Source organism: Equus quagga, chromosome 2 (genome assembly GCF_021613505.1).
Source record: "Equus quagga isolate Etosha38 chromosome 2, UCLA_HA_Equagga_1.0, whole genome shotgun sequence".
In the NCBI taxonomy this organism is placed as follows: Eukaryota; Metazoa; Chordata; class Mammalia; order Perissodactyla; family Equidae; genus Equus; species Equus quagga.
Window position 1 is genome coordinate 77,851,026 of NC_060268.1, and position 26,024 is coordinate 77,877,049.

Consider the following 26,024-nt stretch of genomic DNA (forward strand, 5'->3'; position numbering starts at 1 on the left):
ACGCAGCAACACTCGCCACGCCCCGAGCCTCGCCTGTCCCGCCCCTTCAGCCTTTGCCCCGCCCCCTGGCCAGGTCGCCCCTCCCTTCGGCCGGGCCCCGGGCCCGTCGGACGCACGCCGGACTCAACGGGGCGCTTTCCAAGATGGCGCGCGTGCTGAAGGCGGTGGCCGTGAGCGCGTTAGGCCTAGGTGAATACCCCGCAACTTCAGGGCTCTCCGTGGGCGGGACGCGCGGGACCGGAGGCCAGGGGCCCGAGCAGGCCGCGGGCGGCCCGAGCACCTAGACCTGCAGCGCCCCGCGGCCGCTATCTGCGCCTGTAGGCTGAGGGAATCTTCCAGAAACGCCTCAGGTTAGCGCGGAGATTTCCTTTTTGTAATTGAGTCTCACAGCCACCCTTGGAGGGGTGTGCAGTTGACGTTGCCACTTTTTATATGTGGCCCCAGAGAGGCGAGGGAACCTGTCCAAGGGGACAGCAAGGCTGGGACACAAGTACTGGCGGAAATGGCAGAGGGACAGTGTCCTAGTTTACCGCGCAGCATCAGAGACTGGGGAGAAACCAGCAAAAGGACAAGTCCTGTCAAAAGCGTGAGCTGAATTCCGAGCACCTCCAGTACCCCCCTGGGGACGCTTGAAGGTCGGTTCTGGAAAGAATACCAAGGGAGTGGTTTTTTCCCACGCGCCCTAATATATTTATTATCTTGTATATAAACAAGAAAGATAAAGGCAGACGGATTTGGAAGGTTCCTAGAGTTGTCTACATCTCCGTTAAAAAACAAAAAGGCTAAAAGGCTAGAGTCAGTGATTTCAGAAACAACCGTTGTGACTCCCCAGTCCACCCACTTTCTCCTCTTCCGGTTTCTTCTCTTCCTCCCTCATCAGAGGGCAGCTGTTGCCCTGAATCTGAAATTCCCTGTTAGGAAGGATGTGCCAAATGGTAATGTCTCAGAATGACTCCTGAGCGTTTGTGATAAACCCTCAGCTTAGCACCTTCAGAAAGTGTTCAAGGGGAGGAGCCTTCACTAATATTAGGCAGCTCTCCTGGAAAGTGCTCTCTCTGTTCCTCCTCCTGAAATGCACAGTTCCAGTCATCCTTTGACATGTCCTCTCAAACTGAGCCAGTTCTCTGTTGATGGCTGTCGTCCTTCTAACCAACCACAAAGTTTCTTCTGCATCTCTCATTGCGAGTCACCAGGGCTGAGTGATGATCCACATACGGAGAAGTGCACCATAGGGTTTCAGCTGTCTCAGCACTTAAGTAGTTTAGAGAGGTGATACGTACATGTGAAAAAATATTACAGGCCGAGCATAGCTTGTTAAAATGAATCTATACTTAACAGGTGGTACTCAAGTTTGATAATAACATGCTTTCCTGGCCCCTCTGTCCTCTCCCTGGTAAAATACGAGTCAGCCTCTTAGTTCACATACCATTGCAATAGCCCTTTGCAAAAGAACTCATAAAACCAAAAGTCTTGGGGCTGACCCGGTGGCATAGTGATTAAGTTCACACACTCCCCTTCAGCAGCCTGGGGTTCACAGGTTCAGATCCCAGGTGCACACGTACAGACCACTCATCAAGCCATGCTGTGGTGGTGTCCCACATACAAAATAGAGGAGGATTGGCACAGATGTTAGCTCAGCGACAGTCTTCCTCAAGCAAAAAGAAGATTGGCAACAGTTGTTAGGTTAGGGCCAATCTTCCTCACCAAAAAAAGCAAGTCATCTCTTATTATCTCTTAGAAAGTAGATATTGTTCATAGAATGAACACTAAAGATATTAAAAATTGAGAATCGAAAGAATGGTAAAACATTTCAGAGAAATGAGAAAACTAAATGTAATAGCTTAACAACATCAACTTTGCTGTAAGGCAGACCTGGGCTTGAGGCCCAGCTTTGCCACTTAGTGTGACCTTGAAGAAAATAGTCAGATCTGTTTTCCTTGTATCTAAATGGGAAAAATAATAATATCTGATCCGTAGAGTTATTGTGAGGATTAAAGGGCTAGTGAACTATTACTGTTATCTCACTTTTTTGGCCATGATGACTAATAGGCAGAGCTGGGCTATCACATGATTCACTCCCACTTCAGAGTTTGTGATTTCACTTTGCTGAGGCAGAGTTACAGGATTAGGCAAGATTACAGAGTAGTAATTGTTGCATAACTCTAATGATGAACTAAACCCATGGCTCTTTATTGGAAAGGTGAGGTGAAATCAGAGAGATGGTGTGCCATGGGATCGATCAGTCCTCCACTGCTGATAAATCCCAGCAGCATGGAGAATGCCTAGAGACTAATGGGGGCCGGTCTGCATTGGGGATAATAACCAGCTTATAGGTTCTTGAAAGGTATAATTATCATAAATATAGTTTCCACTTCTATATGATATTAAAAAGAGTTCACAAGTTACAACAACAATGGTCATGAGTAGTGTAAGTCAGAGAGTTACTATAAGCAACTAATCTTAACTTAGAAAAATTGTAAATCAGTATTGCTATATCAAAAAGCAAAAAGAATACTGTGCTTATAATGCCTTCTAGCAGCAGTATTCCATGAGGATGTCAGTAGTCACTAAATACTGAAATACTACCAAAGATATTCTAAAATCAGCCAGCCAATAAATTTTCCAGAGTGAAAGGAGACTAGTGTCCTTGTCATAAAATGTAGTAAGTTATGGATTGATGAAATGAAGCAGTTAATACAAAAACACTGGGTATGCCAAAACAGTGGCCAAATACAAGCAATCTTTAGTTATTGAAGAAGATTTTTAAGACAAGTGCAGTTCCGTGTCTAGGGTAGATGCACAGTCAACTGTTTCCTTTAAAAGCATAAAATGTATTAGAAGTCAGAGATGCTTACATTTATAATCAGGTTATTGATGTAACCTTTCTAAAAGTGCCAATAATGATAATTTTTGGAATTAATAATGTACTTTGTGCCAGGCACTTTACTAAAACCCTTTATTACCCATTTTACTCTCATGACAATTCTATGAGGTAGATATTACCTTCCTATATGAGAAAACAAAGGCACAGAGAGGGTAAGTAACTAGCCCAAGTTACACAGCTAATGGTAGGGTCAGGATTTGAACCAGGGCAGGCTAGAGCCAGAGCCCCCATTCCTAACCATCAGGCACACTGCCTCTTATGTGATACTTAGACACAAAACCTGAAGGCGAACATATAAATAATAATTTGAATATTAGAGAAGAGGCATTTTTATATATGCATTTTTAGAATTGCTAAATTATCCTATTTTTTTCTTTTATTGTGGTTAAATATACATCAGATGAAATTTACCATTTTAACCATATTTAGTTGCACAGTTCAGTGCCATTAAGTACATTCATATTGTGCAACCACCACCATCATCCATCTCCAGAACTTTTTCATCGTACCAAACTGAATCTCTGTACCCATTCAACAATAATTCCCTCATTATCCCCTCCCCCAGGCCCCTAGTAACCAGCTATTCTACTTTCTCTCTATGAATTTGACTACTCTAGGTGACTCATAGGTGGAATTACACAATATGTGTCCTTTTGTAACTGGCTTGTTTCACTTAGCATAATGTTTTCAAGGTTCCTCCATGTTGTACCATGTGTCAGAATTTCATTTGTTTTTAAAGGTGAATAATATTCCATTGTATGTTTATTCTACATTTTGTTTATCTTTTCGTCTGTCAATGGACACTTGGGTTATTTCCACCTTTTGCCTACTGTGAATAATACAGCTATGAACGTGAGTAGGTAAATATCTCTTTGAGTTCCTGCTGTAAGTTCTTTTGGATATATACGCAGAAGTGGGATTGGTGTATCACATGGTAATTTTATGTTATGACCCCACTTTTAAGAAACATAAAACTTCACAGAAAAACAGGAGAAGCTCAGAAAAATGAATTGGATTAAACACACAATAAGTTCCAATTCAACTTGCAAAGGATTGGCTTCATGAAAAAAGTTAGTTTTCAAAATGGAAATTGAACCTGTTAAGAGACAAGAGTGGCCAAGTTACATGACTATGAGGAAAGATTTACTTTTATTATGGAGTCATATGTAAGTGAGGTAACAGAAACATGGTTTATTTATATAGTGCTGTGAAATCCACTGGTTGAATGCTGAAAACGTATGGGTTTCTTGCCAAAGTAACTTGAAGGCACTTTTCATGAATGGCTAAGTATGTTATGTCTCCTCAAACCAGATGTGCAAAAATTCAGACCTAAAAACTTATTGTATGTTCTAATATTCAATTATGTGAAATTTTCATGACTGTGCAAATATACAAAAAACTGAATTGTACACTTCAAACAAGTAATCTTTATAGTATATAAATTATATCTCAATAAACCTGTTAAGAAAACTTTCTTATTCACAGTTTTATGACACTTTATGTACTAGTTTAACATATAATTTCTTTAAACAGTAAGTACCCTTATTATTAGTGTATTTGAGTCTATAGACCTTTGCAGCTAAACCTTTACTTATTTGGAGACAATGTTTAGCAAGCCTGGTCTGAAATAAGTATAATCTGAATGGAAAGACATGCAATGTTATTTTTAAGTCAAGGCACTAAAAGTGTTTAGCAGGAACCAATATTGAAGGAAAGATAGGAATTAGAGTTAATATACAACACCAGATTTGGTAACATATCTATTTCTTGTACATCAGATTCCTGACGTGTGAAAGTCGTGTATTTCTTAAGTTTGTAGATACTCATCTTTACAATCCTCTTTTTTTAACGCTCCTGTTTTTAAGTATGTGATACATTTATTCACACATTTATACATTGTAGTTTATTCATGCAAAGTAACTTTTTAGAACAGTCACAAATTACACATTATGGAGTTCAAAGTAATGCAATTCTGCTGTATCTTTGTGAGATAGGAGGCAGAGAAACCCAGAACTAAAGAGTTGTGAGTTCCTACCAGTTGGATAGCAACCTAAAATACAGATATCTTTTAAAAGTTGACAAAAATCAAAGGAGAAACTACAATTTTTTAAAGGTTGAGTTCATAAAAAACTTTTGAGGAGCACAAGTTTTTTATTAAGGATCTATAAGGATCTATATCATTAGCCTCCTTATTCCATGTTTCATAGTCCAATTTGCTTGGTCTACAGGATTTCACATTTCACACGTAGACTTTTACTGCCAGGATCATCCTTTTTTTTTTTTTTTAAGATAATTCACATAACATAAAATTAACCATTTTAAATAAAATGTACAATGAGCAGCATTTATTACATTCACTGTGTTGTGCAACTATCACCTTTAGTTCCAAGACATTTTCATCACCCCAAATGGATACCATATGCCAATTAAGCAGTCACCCCCTGTTCCCTTCTGCTTCCAGCCCCTGACAATCACTATTCTGCTTTTTGTTTTTATAGATTTACCTGTTCTGGATATTTCATATAAATGGAGTCATACAACATATGACCTTTTATGTTTGGCTTCTATCACTTAGCGTAATGTTTTTAAGGTTCACCCATATTGTAGCATGTATCTGCACTTCATATCCGTTGTGTGGATGATATTTCATTGTACACATGTGAATAATATTACATAGTTTGGCTATTGGGAATAGTGCTGGTTTGAACATTTGTATACAAGTTTTTGTTTAAGTGCCTGTTTTAAATTATTTTGGGGGCGGCCTGGTGGCATAGCAGTTATATGGTCTCAGCAGCCCAGGGTTCCCCAGTTTGGATCCCGGGTGCAGATCTACACACTGCTTATCAAGCCATGCTGCGGCAGATGCCCCATGTATAAAGTAGTGGAAGATGGGCACAGATGTTAGCTCAAGGCCAGTCTTCCTCAGCAAAAAGAGAAGGATTGGCAGTGGATGTTAGTTAGCTCAGGACTAATCTTCCTCAAAAAGAAAAAATTATTTTGGGTACATTGAAGTGGAATTTCTGGGTCATACGGTAATTCTATTTGAGGAACTGCCAGACTGTTCCATGGCAGCTGTATCATGTTACATTCTTACCAGCAATGTACAGGGGTTCCAGTGTCTCCACATCCTCATCAACATTTTTTTTGTGGGTGTGAAGTGATAGCTCATTGTGGTTTTGATTTGCTTTTCCCTAGTGGTTAAGGATGTTGAGTATCTTACCATGTGATTTTGGCCATTTTTATATCTTTAACCTTTCTTTTTAAAGAAGTTGAATTACTGAATTCTTACCAGTATCACTGTATTTATTTTCGTCTTATTCCTAGAACATATGCTTTAGGAACCAAATAAAGCCAATAAAGTGATTTTTCCTTTCTCAAACTAATTTACATTTTTAAAGATAAGATAAACCTATACAGCTGTAAAGTCTTGATTTTTACTTTTATAAAGATGTTATTATCTTTCTGTTTTCTTAACATATAAAAAGATTTTGTGTTCTATTAAAAGGAAGAAGAACCAGTCATTTTAGTAAACTGTTTCCTCTTCTTCCACTTCCAAATGATAAGGAAGTTACGGAGATAGACTGCAGTGAAAATTCCAATAACGTGTTGCTTGGGCTTCCTTTTTAGTGTCAGAGTATTTGAAATGTCCCTAAAGTAAACTGACATAATATATAAAACTACCTTCACTTGAACCTCTCATTTGTTCCTTTGACATTTCTATATGTTCCTTTGCTGATAATAGGACATCTGCCAAGGAACCCCCAGCTGCCCCACCTCTAGTAGCAAGAACACTGGTAAGGAGAATTCAGAAATACCTAGACTCAATATTTGACATACGCTTAAAATTTCACAGAGCAAACTTATAAATGTGCGTATTACTCTAAAGTTCATTGATCCTATCTACAGGTTTTTTTTTTAATACAAATACATTCTATATTGAACTTTCATTGCAAATTGCACACATAGTTGAGATGCAAGGAAAGAAGGGAAAAGCAGTTTGACCAATGATTTTGTTGGATGTTAGCATTTTTAAAATTCACTACCACCATGCCCTCAAGATAGTTTCTTACTCTCCGCAGATAACCCTGCATGCCACTCAACTAGCAAACAATCATTGTATGTCATTAACAATAAGAATGACTGAATTTATTGTACACCTATTATATATGTCTGACATTGTATTATATTTTTTTTACCAAATATGTAATCTTCATAGCAAACCAGCAAGGTATACATTTAGTGGGAGGTAGTACCAATATATTTTTTTAACTGAAATAAAATAGTATAGAAAATATCAGCGCACATCACATTTAGTGAGGATTAGGTATTCTTTTTATGAAGTTTACTTTCAGTTGTACATTGACACATGTGTGTACTGGGTTGGAATACAGTTGAATTTCATGATAATAAGTAAGTGCATAGAACCAGGCTCTGTCAGCCTATTGATAATGAGAATCTTTGGGTATTTTAGTTATCAATAATGCAGGCTGGAGGATAACGAAAGACCATCTTAGGCTGAATATTGCCTTCTCCTGAGCTATGATGTATCAGGTTTGTTGAGCAGAGTACCATGCAGCAGTTATCAATCTCAGGGGAGGAATCTAAACACTTCTGCCCATTGCGTCTTGGTATTGGAGTCACCAAGGAGAACACAGCACTGAATGGAGCAACACTTTACTACATAGAGAAGAGACAGAGCAAGATCAGCTTCAGTAGTGGGTATCAGTCCCCCATGGCCAATAGGTCTTTCCCAGTGGCCAGCACAGGACAACTGGCCTACACACACCCTTCTTGTGCCACAATAGAAAGGACCCTGTCCCTTCCCAGTGGAGGACACATATAACAGTGGGGTTGGCCATATGACATGTACCCTTTAAGCAAAGACAAAGGAACATTCATTGAGCCTGAAAGAGGGAAAGATATTCCCACACAAGGTGATAAGCCCGGTACGGGCTCTGTGAGCTCTTTGTCTCTTGGCAAGGAAGCGTTCCAGCCTGAAGGCGCATCTTTATGTGGCTAAGTGGAGGTTGAAAGACTGAGCATAAGACTGCCTTTCCCAACAAGGTTTATGGTACTAAACAAAATCAAATAGTGTCACTTTAATTTCCTTGTTATCAAAAATTTTAGTAAATTGGAATTAATTTTATGTTAGCTGAAGCTCTGTGATACTAGCTACTGTTTAAATTGTTTTTCATTAAGAGCTAACAACCTATTGTTTAAAATATGTGTTCTTCAAATTGCTATTTCACACTTTTTTATTAAGTGATGTGGTTTTATAAGATTATATTTAGATCTTGTACGTGCGCATAATTTTCATCCTGGGGAGAATCTGGTTCTTAAAATCCAGTGTTTTGGGGACTGGAGAAATAGAATAACACACGAGGAGAACACATTGTAGGCCTCTTCAGTTTCCGGATGAAAGAAATTTCTTCACATTCAAAAGCAGTTCTGCTTCTTCTCCTTCAAAATTGTAGAAAGAAACAAACAAATCTGGTCTCAGAGGAACTTCTCATAAGTTTAAGAATCCTCTTGATCTTTGCTTCTTTTTCCCCCAACAATCAGATATTTTCCTTAGTTGATAATCATTCAAATAAACTACACATTAAAAGGTACCATTTGGTTATGGCTTTAATGAACCTATTATAGAATATAATGAAAAAAAATTGGCTATAGGTAGGGAATAAAATTGTTTGTTCTCATCACTAAATATACGTTGTTTCACTGTCACATTCAAACTTACCCTTTGTGAAATGCAGAGAAGAGCAAGTAATTCTTAATGATATGCAGCTCTTCTTTAAGTGTTATCAGTAAATATAACTTACTATGGAAAATGTCATTCTTTGTTCTGAATCTAAAAAGCTCAGAATTAGCTTTTTAATTTTAGACAGTTATTTCAGAACAGAGTGAGTAATTTTAACATAAGTTTTTCCATTTGTCTCCCCGATTTAATTTCAATAATAAAAAGATATATAAATAGTTTTTACATGTATAAGTTATGTAGTTTTTTAAAAAATTAATTTTAGAAGTACATTAATTTTCAAAAGAAGGATATCAATGGCTGTTTAATTTTTCAGGGCTTTTTTCCAGACTTCAAATTCCATTTCCAACAGTAAGAATGTTTTCCACATCACAGTCCTCGCATCAAGTGGCAGGTCCTGTGTGGAACCTGGGTCGCCTCAATCATGTAGCAATAGCAGTGCCAGACTTGGAAAAGGCCAAGGCATTTTATGAGAATGTACTGGGGGCCCAGGTAAGTGAGGCCGTCCCTCTTCCTGAGCATGGAGTATCTGTTGTTTTTGTCAACCTGGGAAATACCAAGATGGAACTGCTTCATCCATTGGGAAATGAGAGTCCAATTGCAGGCTTTCTGCAGAAAAACAAGGCTGGAGGAATGCATCACATCTGCATTGAGGTATTTTCATTATTTTAATGCTTTCTGTTTTAAATTTCTCTTTTCCAAAATATCTTTTACTTTTTAAGACTATGTGTTGTCACTGTCATCAGAAACTTTTATTACATTCTCTAAGGGGAATGGTAATATTGGTCCTACTCAAAGATGGGTCCATAGATATGTTCTCTTTCTTGAAAACTGCAAATAATAATATATTTAATTGGATTATGGATTCAACAGCCACCTTAAAGGCCACTGAAGTTGACCAAAACAGATTTGAGTCTTTACTATAGAATTTACTGATCACTTATGACCTCCCATGTAATGAGAATACAACTGCTTTCACTATCACAAGGCAATTAGAAAAAGCAAGTGAAAAGACTTGATAAAGTAAGAATTTCTATATATATGCTAAGTATTCTTATGATTATTTTCTATCCTTAAAATTCTAATAACTGTTCCTTATTACAAAAACCATACATTTTCAATTACCGACTGTGATTTTTAAGATCTTCTCAATTGCATCTGCTAACAAGTCCCGAAAAAACATGAAATGTTAGATAAGAACTTTCTCATTAGAGAGCCTTTATCTGTAGATGTTCATGTTCAGATAACTGCCTTTTGGAACATCAGTACGGATTATGCTTCAATTTAAGTTATTTTGATAGGACAATTCTTTTGATAGAAGGAATGACATAATTAATAGTTAGGCCTCATTCCTAATACAGAAGAGAGAAGAGTTGATTCTAGAGTGAATTCAAGGATTTATTCAGTGCGTATTGCAAACATTTGAGAACCTACAATATGTACTTTACTGAGTACTTGGATTCATCAGGGAATAAGACATGGACCATGCCCACAGGGAGGAGGGGCAGCTATTTAAACAGGCGATTACGGTGTACTGTGATAAGCAGAATTAATATATGTGTCTCCTCAGTAGCACAAATGAGGGAAAGATTAATTGCTCCAGGCAGGCCAAGGAGGTTGGAGGGCACCACGGGGCATGTGTTACAGTGAATATGAAGGAATTTCCCAGTTGGACAAGAGGAGGAAGGTATTCTAGGCAAAGAGAATAGCATGTGGAAAGGCAGAATGTTATCATAACTAACAGAGTTGTCTGGCAATATATGAAGTACTTGACGTGCATTATTTTCTTTAATTCTCATAGCTACTCAATGAGGGCTCTATTAACCCCATTTGATGGGTGAGGAAACTGAGTCTTAGAATAGTAACCTGCCCATAGTCACATGAGTAGTAAGTGCCAAGGCTGGGGTTTAAACCGGGATTTGTTCTGATTCCAGGGTCTGCACTATTAGCCTTGGTGCCAGATTGCCTTCATTGCATTAGCTGAGTTTAAAATTTGAGGTGGAAGAGCCGTAAGATGTTAGGCCAGGGAGCTAAGCAAGGCCTAATATTTAACCTTTATCCCTTTTTTAGGAGGTTAATTTTGGCTGTAAGTCTTTATTTCAGTGGACTTGAGGGTTTGTCTAAGACCCTCCCAGGATGAGAAGCAGGATCTTCAGCCTTTGAATCCACTCTTCCTCTCCCACACTACACTGGCTGTGTTCTACATCAGAGAGCCATGCCTTCAAAGGAAGCTGCTATGTGAGTTAGTTCAGTTAAGTAAAGAAAAGTGGAAGTTCAGTAATGTAACAGCAAATTCAAAAGTAGAGATTAAAATGGGGAAGTGAAAATGTATGTCAGTATAAAATGAAGGTAGATAATAGGAGAAGGTGTCAAAAGTGGTTAGTTAGTTGCTAATTAGTATGTCATTAGTATGACACCCCCCCTTCATTATTCTCTGTTCTCCATAAAAAATAAAATGGCTTAACTAGATAGATTTTATTTTTCTGTTCTCAGTCTAATAGTGAGCTCTCCCAGGCTAATGGAGCAGTTCTGCCATCCATAACATGACTTACATGGATGCTCCAGGCATCACCATTTACCAGCCAGAGGGGAAGGAAAGCAGAGAGAGAATACAGGGAAAGTACCTTTACCTTTAAGGAGATGATCTAGAAATTACACGTATCACTCCTGTTCGTGTCCCATTGGCCCCAGCTTAGTAAGTGATACACTTGGCTGCAAGTATAGTCTGTAGTCAGGCAGTTATGTGCCCTTCTAAAGTATAGGGGTTGCTATAATTAAAAGGAAGAAAGGGAGAGTGGGTACTGGAAGCCACCAATCTATGCCCCACTTGGTAATTTTTAAAAAATAGTATTGCCAGGATAGCGTGACACTTTTTCTGAATGAAGATATGCTGTAAGATGGAAACATTTGAGAGTTAGTGTTGCCTGCTGCACAGTCGGTGAGATGAAGTTGTTACCATATGCGACTCACCAGATACAGAAAAATTCCTCACCTAGCCTTGAACAGGAAATACATTTTTGTTGAATGAAGCTACAGAGATTCCAGGGTTAATTATTTTCCCACAGTATAACCTAGTCTTTTCTGGCTAATACAACTTGGGTCTGAAATTGGCTTCCACTGAAAGAACGAAAAGAGATAGAACTAGTCAGAAAATACTTCTTTGGTATTCATTACTGTTGCTGTATCACACATTATCCCAAAACTTCAGGGTGTTAAACAACTATTTTATTTTGCTCAGGATTTTGTGATTTGGGAGTTTGGGGGAGGGCTCTGCTGGGCAGTTCTTGCTTAGGACCTTTCATGTGTTTGCAGTCAAATATGGTCTAGGGGTGCAGTCATGTGAAGGCTCACCTGGGCTGGGTGTCCCACATGCCTCATTCACATGCTGGTGGTTGATGCTGGCTGACAGTTGGGAGCTAAGGTAGGTCTTCTAGCAGGAGTAACTATAGGTAATATCTTCAGCTTTGTAAGCTGAGAGTAGTTCTAAGGATAGTTGGACTTCTTGCTGGGCAGCTGGCTTAGTGACTTCTTACTAGCCAGAGTGAGTGTCCCAGGAGAGCTAGGTGGGACCACGTGGCCATTTCTGTCCTAGCCTCAGAAGTCCCACAGAAGCACTTCTGCTGCCGTCTGTTGGTCATAAGTGAGTCTTCAAGACATGAGGGGAGAGGACATAGATCCTGAATGCCTCTTGATGGGAGGAGTAGCAAAGAATCTGTAGACACATTTTGAAAGTGCTATAGCCATCAATGTATTAATGTTAAGCGAAAGGAAATGTGTGAAACTTCTAAAAGCTCTAGGACACTTTATTTTCAAATAGCCAGAGTGGGAACCAGCAGCATTTGCATATGCAAGAGGAGGCAAGCTGTCTAGCCTTTGTAAATATAAGGAGACTCAAGAGATGGGTATTTAATAAGGTAGAAGGTGGTAAATATCACATACACAAAAACCAGTTACTTCAGCTTTTCCTGTTTTGGGAAAAGGCAACTTTCAGAAATGTGTCTTCTGAAAATGCTTACAATCTTCTCCAGCTTTATGGTTCATAGCTATTTATTTTTTAATGCTAATCCTTCTTTTAAAATGTTAAATCCACCCATCAGAGAAATGATTTTCCTCTCTGTAAGTATCGCTAGGATGGATGCTTTATGTTCTTTCTCACTGGGACCTCAAATAAAACCTCTGGTTTAGCAGTGGGTCTGTTATGGGCATGCGCCGTAGCTTTTAGCTGACACAACAAGAATTTTAGACAGAATGTCCTTTTTCTCATATGCGCAGTGGTATCACATCATTTATCAACATTTTTCTGTCAAAGTTCAGTTTGGATTTCCATTTTCTCTCGTGAGGTTTGCCCAAGTTTCTTATAGTTGTGTGTTTGCCTTTCACCAGCAGGAGTTTAGAAGTTGTCTGGTTCAGTCTCTTCTCTTGCTTGTGTGTGTACTGAGGAACCTGCTGTTTTCTGGCCCACCTTGTATTGAGGCTACCAATGTGTGCTTCCTGCCTTTTGCAGGCCTCTCCCTGAGGAGATGGTTCTAGTATTGAATAGAACTAGCCATGCTTTCACTAAATAACTTACCCAGACAGCAACATATGTCACAGTGAAAACCTCAAGGGCCACTGAAAATATTTACTTATTCAACAAATTGTTATTGAGGTTGTAAAAATATTTAAATGCTTTCATGCTAGTTGGTAAATAGCTGCTGCTCTAAACCTCCTGAGTAACATCCTACTTCCACAAGGACCCTTCCCTGGGACCTCTCAGACATAACCCCAACACATACAAGTCAGCAAGTCAAGGGTTGATATTCAGCGTAGCAGGAGGCCTCCAGGACTCTGCTCCTGGATAAAGTCCCTTCTATTCTGTTTGGTTGCTGCACTTTGTCTATATTATGTTCCTAGTTGTTAAGTACTTTCAGTATCACTCAGACCTTCTCTGCATTAGGTGCTGGGGATATGTAGCTGAACAAAATCCCAAGTCCTTGTCCTCTTGGAGTTACCTGCTTGCTTCATTTACTCACACATGCCCTACATTTTCCACAGAGGATAGAGGTGACTAACCAAGATTCAGTCTGTAAGATACAAAAGGATAAACCTAAGTAACAGTGCCAATTAGAGCAAAGACGAAATGTAAGTCAAAATAAAACTAAAGGTAAGAGTGGTATACCTACTAGTTCTGCCAAATATTGCTTTCTAGTTGCCAAGACAAAAGGGAAAATAAACGGTATTAGAAATAATGATACCCCTTCCACCTTCCTATCTTTCCCTTCCCTTCTTGAACAATTCAATCCTGAAGACTTTAGGTAGGGCAGAGCAAAATAGTTGTCCACGTTGGTGGGGAGAGCCAGAGTAGGGTGAGGACGGCATTCACAAGTGGGGATGCCAGAGAAAGCCAGAGGGGACTGCCATAGGAAAGCCAGAGACCAAGTAGGGTACCTGTGTGGAGGGAGGTCCAGCGCAGGGTATCAGAGTTTGGAGCAGGGTGGGGTCGGAAAGTTGTACCTGCAGAAAGGCAGCTAGGCTTGAGGTGTCAGAGTGAGGAGGGTATCAGCATGGGAGGCCTGCCTAATGCAGGGAGTTGAATGCCAAGCATGTTGAGGGGGGCATCCATATGTGTATGTGTGTGGGATGGGCAGCATGGAGTATAAGAGGCTGAACAGGGCAAGGGAGGCATCAACACCGTGTGTGTACATGTGTGTGGTTGTGTGTGTAGGAAACACCCACATTGCAGAATCAGGGCCTGAGTTGTGTGAGGAGTGCATCAATGCAGTGGGAGATTATGACTTGATGTTGGGAATTGAATCTAAGTGGGATTGTGGATGTCCTTGCATGGGGTGGCCTGAGATGAGGAGTGAGGGCCTGAGAAGGGTGAGATAGACATCCACCTGGGGTGGGAGCAGGTATGGGGAGTCAAAGCCTGAACAGGGTGAGGAGGCTGTGTACACATTGGAATAGTTCTTGCAGGAGGTTGGGACCCAAGCAGCGTGAAGAGGACTTGAATACATGGAGTGGCCTAACCCAAGTGGGGTTAGGAGGCCTTGATGCAGGGGCTTGAGTGGCCTGGCATAGTGAGTAGGAGCTCAGATAGGGGTGACGAGGGCAGTTGCTAAGTTCTACAAGTGATCTGTGTATCACTGGTTCCCATATGTTATCATTCATGGAATGATAACATTTCCAGAGAACAAAACAAAAATTGGGGAGTTTGATGAAGTTTTTAACTTTTTGTGCTCATAAGTAAGGAGAATTTTTTAAACTTCTATCTACTGTTAACATCATTTTGTAAAAGAAAGGGCATTTTATTACTGAGAAAAAGTAAAGAAGAAAAAAAGGAGAAATCCTCTTGGAATAAAAGAGTCCTGTCAATTAAACAAATTTACTTTTTGTTTTTTGTGGGTTTTTTTAATGTTTTAATATCAACTAGTAAAACTTCAGTAGAAAGCAGCATTTGGGAAACTTTTTACCTAGCTACCACCAGACAATAGCAAATATAGAAGCTTAGGTAAAGTCTGCCCTTCTGAAATAATTCCCAAGAATACACAGGAACCTTCTGAGCCCCATGCAAAGTGAGAACAATGTTAGAGTTGCACAATTCACTTAGTTTTGACTTTTGGGGGAAAAGACAATTATAACAGATATTTTATTCAGACTTTTAATTTTAACTTTTATGGATTTATATTGGAGAACTAAGTTCATTCATTATTGATACCAACTAGCACCATTATAATTTTATATAAAATAGCCTATATTCTTGAAATTAATCAAAATATGCACCATTAAAAGTAGCATATTATTATTGCTTCGTAAAATTTGGCCACTGAGAATTACATATCTTAAAGTTTTTAAAAAGATGTTATTTAGTTCAACTCTGTACCTTCAAACAAACAAGATTGCATTGCTATTTTCAGATGAGGGAGCTGAGGACCGATGAAAGTATAAGATTTACCTGAAGATTCTGAATTCTGCTTATGATAGTCCAAACATTTCCTATTTGGAGTACTGTCACTCTTAATTCTCAAATGACAGAAGAAAATCAAAATAAATTTCCAGACACAGATGTATAGCCCAGATTTTCACCCATGGTATTCAAGGTCTTACAGAGCTATGTGATGCACAACTGTAATTGTGCAAAGGACCGGAAAAGAAGGGTTTTTTTTTAATGGGTTGTTGTTGACTGTGTTATTTTTATTACTTAAGGGGACAGACTTAGTTTCTCAAATCAAATTGCCTGGCATTTATTATACCCTTAAAGTAGATAATGCATCTACTTTCAGTTCAGAAAATTAAGGCATTTTTATTTCATTCTTTTTATTATTGCCAAACAAAACATTAAGAGTACTCTTAAAGAATTGTAAATTTTATAGCAAAATTTTAACAAAAAAGATGACTATGATACAAGATCTTTTTTTTTTTTTTTATGATTTTATTTTTTTCCTTTTTCTCCCCAAAGCCCCCCGGTACATAGTGGTATATTCTTCGTTGTGGGTCCTTCTAGTTATGGCACGTGGGACGCCGCCTCAGCGTGGTCCGATGAGCAGTGCCATGTCCGCGCCCAGGATTCGAACTGACAAAACACTGGGCCGCCTGCAGCGGAGTGCACGAACTCAACCACTCGGCCATGGGGCCAGCCCCTATGATACAAGATCTTTAAAATTAAAGTCAGTGATAGTACAATGTCAGGCATTTTTCAAAAAATCTAACATTAAATGTTAGAAGTGTTTCTTAGATTGAGATATTGAAGAAGCAGTATACTAAAAATTGAGATGCAACATCAGACTTGTAAATATTTGTACTTAGGATGAGTGTTCGATAATAAAAATATCCATGATCATATATAGAATAGAAGTTATCAAAAGGGCACTATGAAAAAAGTCATGATTCTATTATGAAAAACTTCAAACCTACAAGAGGTAGAAAAAAGAATAAATTACCCAAACTTGGTGGCTTAAAAGAACAGAAATTTAGCCTCTTACAGTTGTAGAAGCTAGAGTCCAAACTCAAGAGGAAAAAATATCAAAGGAAACAAACAGGAGCATAAGAGAGATGTAGAACATGGTCGAAAGTTTTAGCAGAGTATAGTTGGAGTCCCAGAAAGAGAGGAGAGAGAGCATAGAACAGAAGCAATAATTGAAGAAATAGTGGACAAGAACATTTCCAATCTGGGGTAAGACATCAGCCCACAGATTCAAGAAGTTCAGCAACCCCGAGCAGGGAAAATGCAAATGAAACCATACCTCAGCACACCATAGTCAAGTTGAAAACCAAAGATGAATAGAAAACCTTAAAAGTAATCAGAGGAAAAAAAAAGACAAGTTATTAAATGACATATGTAATGACATTTTTTCAGGTAGTGACAAAAGCCTGCCAATTTAGAATTATCATCTCAAGATGATATAACAGAGAACAAATTTATCCTTTTGCCTTAAACAAAAAATCTAAACAAAATATATAAAATAATGATTTTCTGGCTTTGGCCATCAGGCAGCACAACACATTGATCCCTGAGAGGAGGGAAACAAAAAAGATGAGCCCTGAAATTTCCTCACTTACTGGCTGGAGGGTTTCCATGCTGGAGTGTGGGACGGAGGAATCCTTGTGAAGTTTAGCAGTCTCTCTGAGTTGAGGAGGTAGGAGTTGGGAGTCTTGAGAGGCCACAGTGATTTGAGTTTGCAGTCTAAAGTACTGGAAAGGAGAGAGCTGCATAGGGAGTGTTCTCCAGGGGTCTGTAGTACCTCTCAAGTCTTCATCTGAATATTGAGCAGTGCATGCATGTGAGAAAGCTCCCTGAGGCTGGGAATAGAACCCCTTGAAAGTATTAGAGGGAACAGTCTTTACACAGAAACTGGAATCGTTTGTGTTCTTACCAACCACAGTGGAAAAACCTTGTGATTTCTGGGACATTAGGTAGAGTATTCAGAAGGGTTTTGCCTTAGTAGTGAGGAAAATTAGTCCTAGACTAAAGGCTACTCCAGTCCTTCAGTAGGTAATGGGTAAATAAACTGTTAAATCCAGACAATGGAATATGTTCAGCACTAAAAAGAAATGAACTATCAAGCCATGAAAAGACATGGAGGAATATTAAATGCATAATACTAAGTGAAAGAAGCCAATCTGAAAAACTTATATACTGTATGATTCTAAGGAAAGGAAAAGAATGAATAGGCAGAGCACAGAGGGCTTTTAGGTCAGTGAAAATACTTTATATGATACCCTTAATAATGGATATATGTCATTATACGTTTGTCCAAACCCATAGAAAGTACACCACCAAGAGTGACCCATAAGATAAACTGCACTTTGGGTGATAATGCTGTGTCAGTGGATGTTCATCAGTCATAACAAATGTACCACCCTGGTGGGGGATGTTGATAATGTGGGAAGCAGTGCATGTGTAGGGGCAGAGGTTACATGGGAAATCTGTACCTTCCCCTCAATTTTTCTGTGAACCTAAAACTTCTTTGAAAAAAAATAGTCTAAAAAAAGCAAAGCACAAAACCTGTTATCCTGGAATCCTAAACTTGATGAAAATATCCTTCAAGATGAAAGTGAAATGAAAACATTTTAAATTACACAAATTTAAATTTAAAAAAAATGGCAGGATTCATGTCCAGCAGACCTGCACTACAAGAAATACCAAAGAAGTTCTTCAGGATGAAGGGAAATAATACTAGGTGAAAACTCAGGTCTTTAGAATGAGTGAAGAGCACCAGAAATGGTAAATATGTAGGTTAAAATAATAACTTTTTTCTTACCTGATTATGTAAGAGACAACTGATCGTTGAAATTTTAAAAGTGTGCTGTAGGGTTTATAACATAGAAATAAAATTTATGATGATATAAAGGATGAGAGTTGGGCAAATGGAAGTATACTGTTGTAAGTTTCTTACGCTATACATAAATGTTAGACTCTGATAAGATCATACTGTATATTGTACACTCTAGAACAATCATTAAGAAAATAAAAGATAATTAAGGAGATAATCAAACACTACAAAAGTACATGTTTAAACAAAAGTCAGGAAAGGAGGAAAAAATATTAATGAGACATAAAAATATGGTGATGATAGACTCAAACTCAACTATGTGAATGTTACATTAAATGTAAGTGGATTAAACATTGAAATGCAAAGATCATATATCTGTATTAAAAAAACAAGACACATCTGAAAATGAAATTAAGAAAGCAATTCCATTTACAGTAGCCTCAAAAAGAATAAAATACTTAGAAATAAATTTAACAAGATAACTGCAAAAATTGTACTCTGAAGACTACAAAACACTGTTGAAAGAAATTAAAGAAGGCTCAAATTAATGGAAAGCTATCCTGTGTTCATGGATCAGATGACTGAATATTGTTAAGATGGCAATATTTCCTAAATTGATCTACAGATTCAGTGCAATCCCTATCAGTTTCTCAACTGGCATCTTTGCAGAAATGGACAAACTAATCCTAAAATTCATATGGAAACACAAAGGATCCCAAGTAGCCAAAGCAGTCTTGAGAGAGAAGAACAAAATTAAACGATTCACACTTCTCTATTTCAAAAATTACTACAATGCTACAGTAATCAAAATGGTGTGGTACTAGCATAAGGGTAGACATAGAGATCAATGGAGTAGAATTAACAGTCAGACATAAACCTCATATTTACAGTAAGTTGATTTTCTTAAAGGATATCAAGACCATCCAGTGGGGAAAGAATAGTCTTTTCAACAAATGACATTGGGACAACTGGATATACATGTACAAAAGAATGTATTGGAGCTCTTACCTCACTCCATATGTTTTATAAGATTTAAAGATTCTTTTGATGTCCAAACACAACATAGTAATACTCAGATAGATGAAAGGCAAAACTCTTTGTTACTTACAGCTCCAAATAAGAGAAGGCTGTCATATAGGCCACATGAGGTTTCACCTGAGGACAGGGTAACAGCATTCTTGAGCTGTAAGGTGCAGCTTAGTAGGGCAAGTGGAGTAGGGTTAGCTAGGTTTCACAGTCTCCCTCTAGATTGGCTAATTTGAATTATTCTCTGGGCTCTAGGGCATAGGAACTGTACCATGTTATCTAGTACTTGTCTCTGGGGCAATTAGGATGGGCGTGTACTGGCCCCAGAGTGTGAGAGCCTGATAAGGGAAGTGGTTGGGTGTGGACTTAAATCAGTTGCTCAAGAAGGAGAACTGATCAGTCTCTAGCCAGGGCTGCAAAACTGAGTCAAGACAGCATTTCAGAAAAATCCAAAGCTGGGGCTGGCCCCGTGGCCAAGTAGTTAAGATCGCACGCTCCACTTCAGCAGCCCAGGGTTTCACCAGTTCACATCCCGGGCACAGAAATGGCACTGCTCGTCAGGCCATGCTGAGGCGGCGTCCCACATAGCACAGCCAGAGGCACTCACAACTAGAATATACAACTATGTACTGGGGGACTTTGGGGAGAAGAAAAAGAAACCCAAAGCCAAATTACACCATATAAAGAATTTAACTCAAAATGGATCAAAGACCTAAATGTAAGAACTAAAACTGTAAATCTCTTAGAAGAAAACATAGGCATAAATTTTCACAACCTTGAATTAGGCAATGGTTTCTTAGATATGACACCAAAAGCACAAGTGATAAACAAGAAAGTTGATAAGTTGGGCTTCATCAAAATTAAAAACTTTTGTTTTGGGGCCAGCCCAGTGGCACAGCAGTTAAGTGCACATGTGGCGCTTTGGCAGCCTAGGGTTTGCCAGTTCGGATCCCAGGTATGGACATGGCACCACTTGGCAAGCCGTGCTGTGGCAGGTATCCCACATATAAAGTAGAGGAAGATGGGCATGAATGTTAGCTCAGGGCCAGGCTTCCTCAGCAAAAAGAGGAGGATTGGCAGCAGATGTTAGCTCAGGGCTAATCTTCCTGGAAAAAAAAAAAAAAAAAACTTTTGTGTAGACAATCCACATAATGGGGGATAATTTTTGCAAATCATATGTCTGATAAGGGACTTATATCCAGAATATTCAGAGAACTATTAGAACTTGTCTTTCATCCTTAATAATCTTTTGTCTGCTTGATGTGTCAGATAATGAGGGCTATGCATGTTTGGCTTGCTTTTTATGTTTCAAGGCAATACTGTTAGGTACATGCAGAATCGAGTTTGTTGTATCATCTTGGTGGATTGTTCATTTTGTTTTATTTTTAGGTTTAATCTGTTTTTATCCTGTTAGTGTATTTTACCTTAAATTCTGCTTTATCTGATATTAATATTGATATATCAACTTTCTTTTGGTTAATATTTGCCTAATATATCTTTTTTCCATCCCTTTACTCATTTTTTGTGATTTTGCTTAGGTATATCTCTTCCAAGGGGCATATAGCTGAATTTTCTTGTTGTTTAGATATATCTTTTTCAATCAATAAATATATTTTTAAAATTTTATATTCATTCCTATAATGTCATTTTACAATTAATAATTTTAATGTCTCCATTTATAACTACTAATTTATTTGAACTTATTTTCTACCATATTTTGTTTTTTACCTTTCTTGTTTTGTTTTTTTCCCCCTCTTTTTGCCTTCTATTTGGTTGGGAAACTTTTTTTTGCATTCTTTCTCCCTCTATTATTTTAGAGACTACAGAATTTAGTTCTATTTGTTTAGTGGTTAGCCTTAATTCTTTTTACAGGAAATTTTGAACATAAAAAAAGACAATATTGAGGCCAGCCCAGTGGGGTAGTGGTTAAGTTCACGCACTCTGCTTCGGTGGCCCAGGGTTCACAGGTTCAGATCCCAGGCGTAAACCCAGCAGCGCTCATCAAGCCACACTGTGGTGGCATCCCATATAAAGTAGAGGAAGATTGGCATAGATGTTAGCTCAGTGACAGTCTTCCTCAAGCAAAAAGAGGAAGATTGGCTACAGATGTTAGCTCCGGGCTAATCTTCCTCACACACACAGAAAAAAACAATAATGTAATGAACTCTCATGTACCTAAACCCAATATCCACAGTTATCATTCATGGACAATCTTATTCCATATATACTCCCTCCATCCCATTTCCCTCTTCCTATGTTAATTCGAAGCCATTCCCAAACATCATGTAATTTCATCCCTAAATATTTTAGTTGTGTGTGTGTGTAGCATTTGTTACATATTTACACAAAATCATAATTACACCTCAGACAAAATTAATGGTAATCTGGTAATCATTTAATATCGTCAAATATCCAGTAGATATTCAAAATATTTTTTTTTTGTCTTATGTAACTTTCCTTTTTATAGTGTGTTTGACTTATATAATAATGTGCATATGTTGCAGTTGGTTGTTATATCTCCTTTGTCTGTTTGTTGTCATTTAGGGGTATGTGTGTAAGCAAGGGTCTTAGATGATAATTTAGCTAGTTTAAAATTCTAGATTGAGGTAATTTTACTTCAGCACTTTGTCATTACTCCTTTGTCTTTTGGTCTCTGTTATTACTAGTTAAGAGTTTGTTGTCAGTTCAATTGTAGGTAGTTGTTTTTTCCCTGAGAGCCCTTAAGATATTCTCTGTATCATTGATGTTATTCAGTTTCTCTGTTATATATATAGTTATTGGTTTATTTATTCTGCTTCATTCTCAAGTGTACTTTTAATTTGAGGACTCATGTCTGTCTTCAATTATGGAAAATTATCAGTTTTATCTCTTTAAATATTGCTGCTGTTACTCCATCTTATCTCTTTTTCTTTAGCTAAGTTTTGTTAGAGTGTCTCAATCTGTCCTCCATATCTTTTAATTTTGCTTTAATGTTTTTTAATCTATTTCCACCAGTCCCTGCCATGTGCATATACCCTCAAATGTCAGTGGAATCTTGTCCATGAACTCAATCACCAAGCTCTCTTTTGTTCAATTGACAACACCAGGGAAGGCCAATTTAGCATCTAACCATTGAGAAGAGTTCAGCTTTTTATAACCTAAATGTTTATTAGTAGGGGAATGATTAGGTCACCTTTTGTGTTTCTATAAAGTAGTTATTTAGAACACTATGTAGTAGTTAAAAAGTTGTTGACCTATATTACTGACATGGAAAAGTTGCTAAGATATATTACGAAAAAAGCAAATACAAACAATACATACAGAAGACGTCATAGGTATATAACTTTAATTTATATACTTATTAGTCAAGTTTAGAGCCAACTATCAAGTTTAGAGGACACTAGGGTCCTCTAGAAGACTACCCTCACTTCTGATACCATCTGCAAATTTATGGGGTTTCCAAGACCACCCTCATGCTTACTAATTTTCCAGAAATGCTCACTGAATACTCAATGAAAGCTATTATACTCATGGTTATGGTTTATTACAGGGAAAGCCTACAGATCAAAATTAGCCAAAGGAAGAAACACATAGGGCAGAGTCTGGGAGGGTTCCAAATGCAAAATTTCCACTTTCCCCAGGGCACATTACCATTCTGGCATTGATGTGTGACAATACACATCAAGTATTGCCACCCAAGGGAGCTCACACAAACTTCACGTTTGAGTTTTTATTGGGGCTTTATTACTTAGGCACGATTGATTGATTGATTGATTGCCCACGATTGAACTCAGTCTCCAGATCTAACTCATAGCTCTTACCCTGCATCACATGGTTTCTGGCATGGCCATTCCCTACCCTAAGACTTGGGCAGGGCCAGCTCTACTTTAAGACCCAGTTTGGTCAGCTACACTCCTATCAGGTCACATAAGTTATCTCCCAGAAATCAACAGCAAAAGACACTCCTGTCAGGTTAGATAAATTATCTCCCAGAAGTCAAAGCCAGGCGTCTCTTTAGACAAGGCCAAATTCTTTACTATTACACTTATATGCAAGGATTACAAATATATTTTAAGATTTGGAAGAACATATGTCAAACCGAGGACAATAGTTATGTCTGGAGAGGGAAGTGATATTAGTGGTAGTCAAGGGGTACTTAGTGGGTTTTGTATGTTTAAATTTTCAGTACTGTATAATTTTTAAATTATTTTTAAATGGAAAGACTGATATTAGACCAACTGGGAAAATGGGAAAGTAGGTCAAATTCAATAAAATGAAACTCATTATGTCCAGATACAAAAAGGTGAGCTGTCAGGAAGAATCCTACTGTTCTGAAAAAGATGAGAATAGACCAGCTATTTCAAGATAGCATGAAATGACCATGGTCATAGTCTGGGCATGACTTTGGTATAGCTATCAGGTTTAACAGGAAACATCATCAGGAATGTACAAGTAGAATGTACACTTTGAAGAAATCATAGTTTATTTATAGTAACATCCCCATCAGTTGTTTGACCAGTTTTAGAATCCAGTATATATCCTTGGCTCTTTGAAAATAAGGTTGTATAAATATGAACATTTGTTACATCTATATTTGGGTACATGGGTGTTATTCTCTGTGCTTTTTTTTTTTACTGTTTAGAATACTATTAGATCATTAAACTCCAGGGTGATTTATGACTGCCTAGGAATGTGGGGATTCATGTTATACCTTTACATGGTTCCAAGTCTAAATGAATGACTTTCCAAGACAGAGGAGAATCATTTTTCCATCAAGTATATAGAGATATGTTTTCTCTTCTCCTAGACTGCCAATAAATATTAAAAAATGATTTAGAAGAGAGTTGCAAAAGTTATAAATGTTTGGGGTTTTTTAGAATGGAGAAAAGCATTTTGGTGATAGTAATAGTGATTTTCGTGTATATGAAGTTTTAATCTCAAAAGAAATAACCAAGTAGTTTGGCAAGTGGGAAGTTTGGGAATCAGGGAAGCACTCATATTTGTTGAGAACCTACTATAAACTGTGCCAAGAGCTTCTTATCTGTTATCTCATTTTAATCTCTTGCCCATTTATATGACAGGCCTCATCTCCCTGTTATGGATGAGGAACCCAAGGCCCTAGGAAAAAAACAATTTGTGTGATATCACCAATAGTAGTGCTAGGAGAAAATGTTATAAAGTATAGCATACGTTATGTACATTATAAGGAGGAATGTTTATTTACTAATGATGAAAATTCTTAAGCATTGTGGTTGCTCACCTAGGAAAATTTAGCAACTTTTCTTCCTTCTCTGGAAGTATGACGCTTATTTTCATGATAATAAGAATAGTTCTGTCCAAAGACAGAGGAGATAGACCACATGAGCTTGCGAAGTTTCTTCTAAGTCTTAAGATACTATAATTTAGTATTTTTATGATTTCAAGTGTGTTCTTACTTATTTCCTTTTTCTCAAGGTGGATGATATAAAAGCAGCTGTGATGGATTTGAAGGAAAAGAAGATCCGTAGTCTAAGTGAAGAGGCCAAAATAGGAGCACATGGAAAACCAGTGATTTTTCTCCATCCTAAAGACTGTGGTGGTGTCCTTGTGGAATTGGAGCAAGCTTGATATATATTTGCAAGAAACTAATTGGGCTGAAAAAGCCTCATCAAAATGTACTTTGGCATTGAGTCCTTTACTGCTTCTATCACTTTTCAAAGCTAAAAAGTAAATTGCACAAAGAGATTTTTTAAATTATTCATGTATATGTTCGTTAATTACTTTGGATTTTTTTTCCTGATTTGGAGAAAACCTTGATTACTGAATACTTGGGGAATATTATTAAAATCATATTCATAGAAATAAATTATTTCTGTTCTAAAATGAGGTAATTGAGTGTAATGTGTTGACTGTATGAAAGGATCTGTGTGTGTGTGTGTATGTATGAGGTGAGATAGATACACAAAGGAATTATGAAAGGACAGCTGACAGTTGCATGGCCATATGTTTGGAACAAAATGGTTTCTAAGGATGTTATGGAGAGTTTTTTAGAGCAAACTGTTTAAGGAGTTTTAACCTCAACATTTTTGCTCTTCTGGAACAACTCACGTTCACAAGTTCCTTATGGGCAGGTGCTTTGGGTGATAGTGCTAGATGTATGAATAGGAAGTTTTGTGGAAAACGTGGTGCATGATCTAGTGGGTGCATAGACAGCTGAATTATTGTTTTAATCAGTGGACATGGAGAGGGCAGTGAATTTGTAGAGTTATCTATTACTCAGGTGCCAGAACACCACCACAGGTCCTAGAGGAATATACAAAATGAATAGCAACCCATTTCCAAAAAGCTTATGGTCCAGTTGGGAAAACTTTAGTGAAATAAATGTAAATACTTACAAAACAACATGAATGAGTTGAAAATGAAAGGGAAAGGAATATAGATCTCAGAAAAGAGCTTAGAGGCATATCAGGTTTTTGGTCAGACTCCCAAATATAATAGAAACAAATGTCAGATGAATTTCAAGGATCATGGATGGATGTATGGAATGCATAGTGTACAGGAAAATGGTTAATGTCTTAAATTCATGGATGATTGGATGTTGAGTAAATGAGTAGGTGTGTATACATTGAGCTTGTTATGGAAGATA

General features: G+C 37.9%; 1 protein-coding gene across 1 annotated transcript; it reads left to right on the forward strand.

The window, feature by feature from the left end:
- Positions 1 to 79: 79 nt before the first annotated feature.
- Positions 80 to 25,264, forward strand: MCEE (methylmalonyl-CoA epimerase). Its single transcript, XM_046653616.1, has 3 exons — positions 80 to 189; positions 8,959 to 9,134; positions 24,854 to 25,264. The coding sequence occupies exons 1-3, from the start codon at positions 144 to 146 to the stop codon at positions 25,004 to 25,006; spliced, it is 375 nt and encodes a 124-aa protein (XP_046509572.1). The 5' UTR covers positions 80 to 143; the 3' UTR covers positions 25,007 to 25,264.
- The last annotated feature ends 760 nt before the right edge of the window (positions 25,265 to 26,024 follow it).

What these genes read in the sequence shown, in the direction of transcription:
- MCEE (XM_046653616.1), top strand. Translation starts at nt 144, where the DNA reads ATGGCGCGCGTGCTGAAGGCGGTGGCCGTGAGCGCGTTAGGCCTAG. An exon ending in CGTGAGCGCGTTAGGCCTAG is followed by an intron (nt 190 to 8,958) that starts GTGAATACCCCG and finishes TTAATTTTTCAG; the next exon opens with GGCTTTTTTCCAGACTTCAA. An exon ending in AGAATGTACTGGGGGCCCAG is followed by an intron (nt 9,135 to 24,853) that starts GTAAGTGAGGCC and finishes CTTTTTCTCAAG; the next exon opens with GTGGATGATATAAAAGCAGC.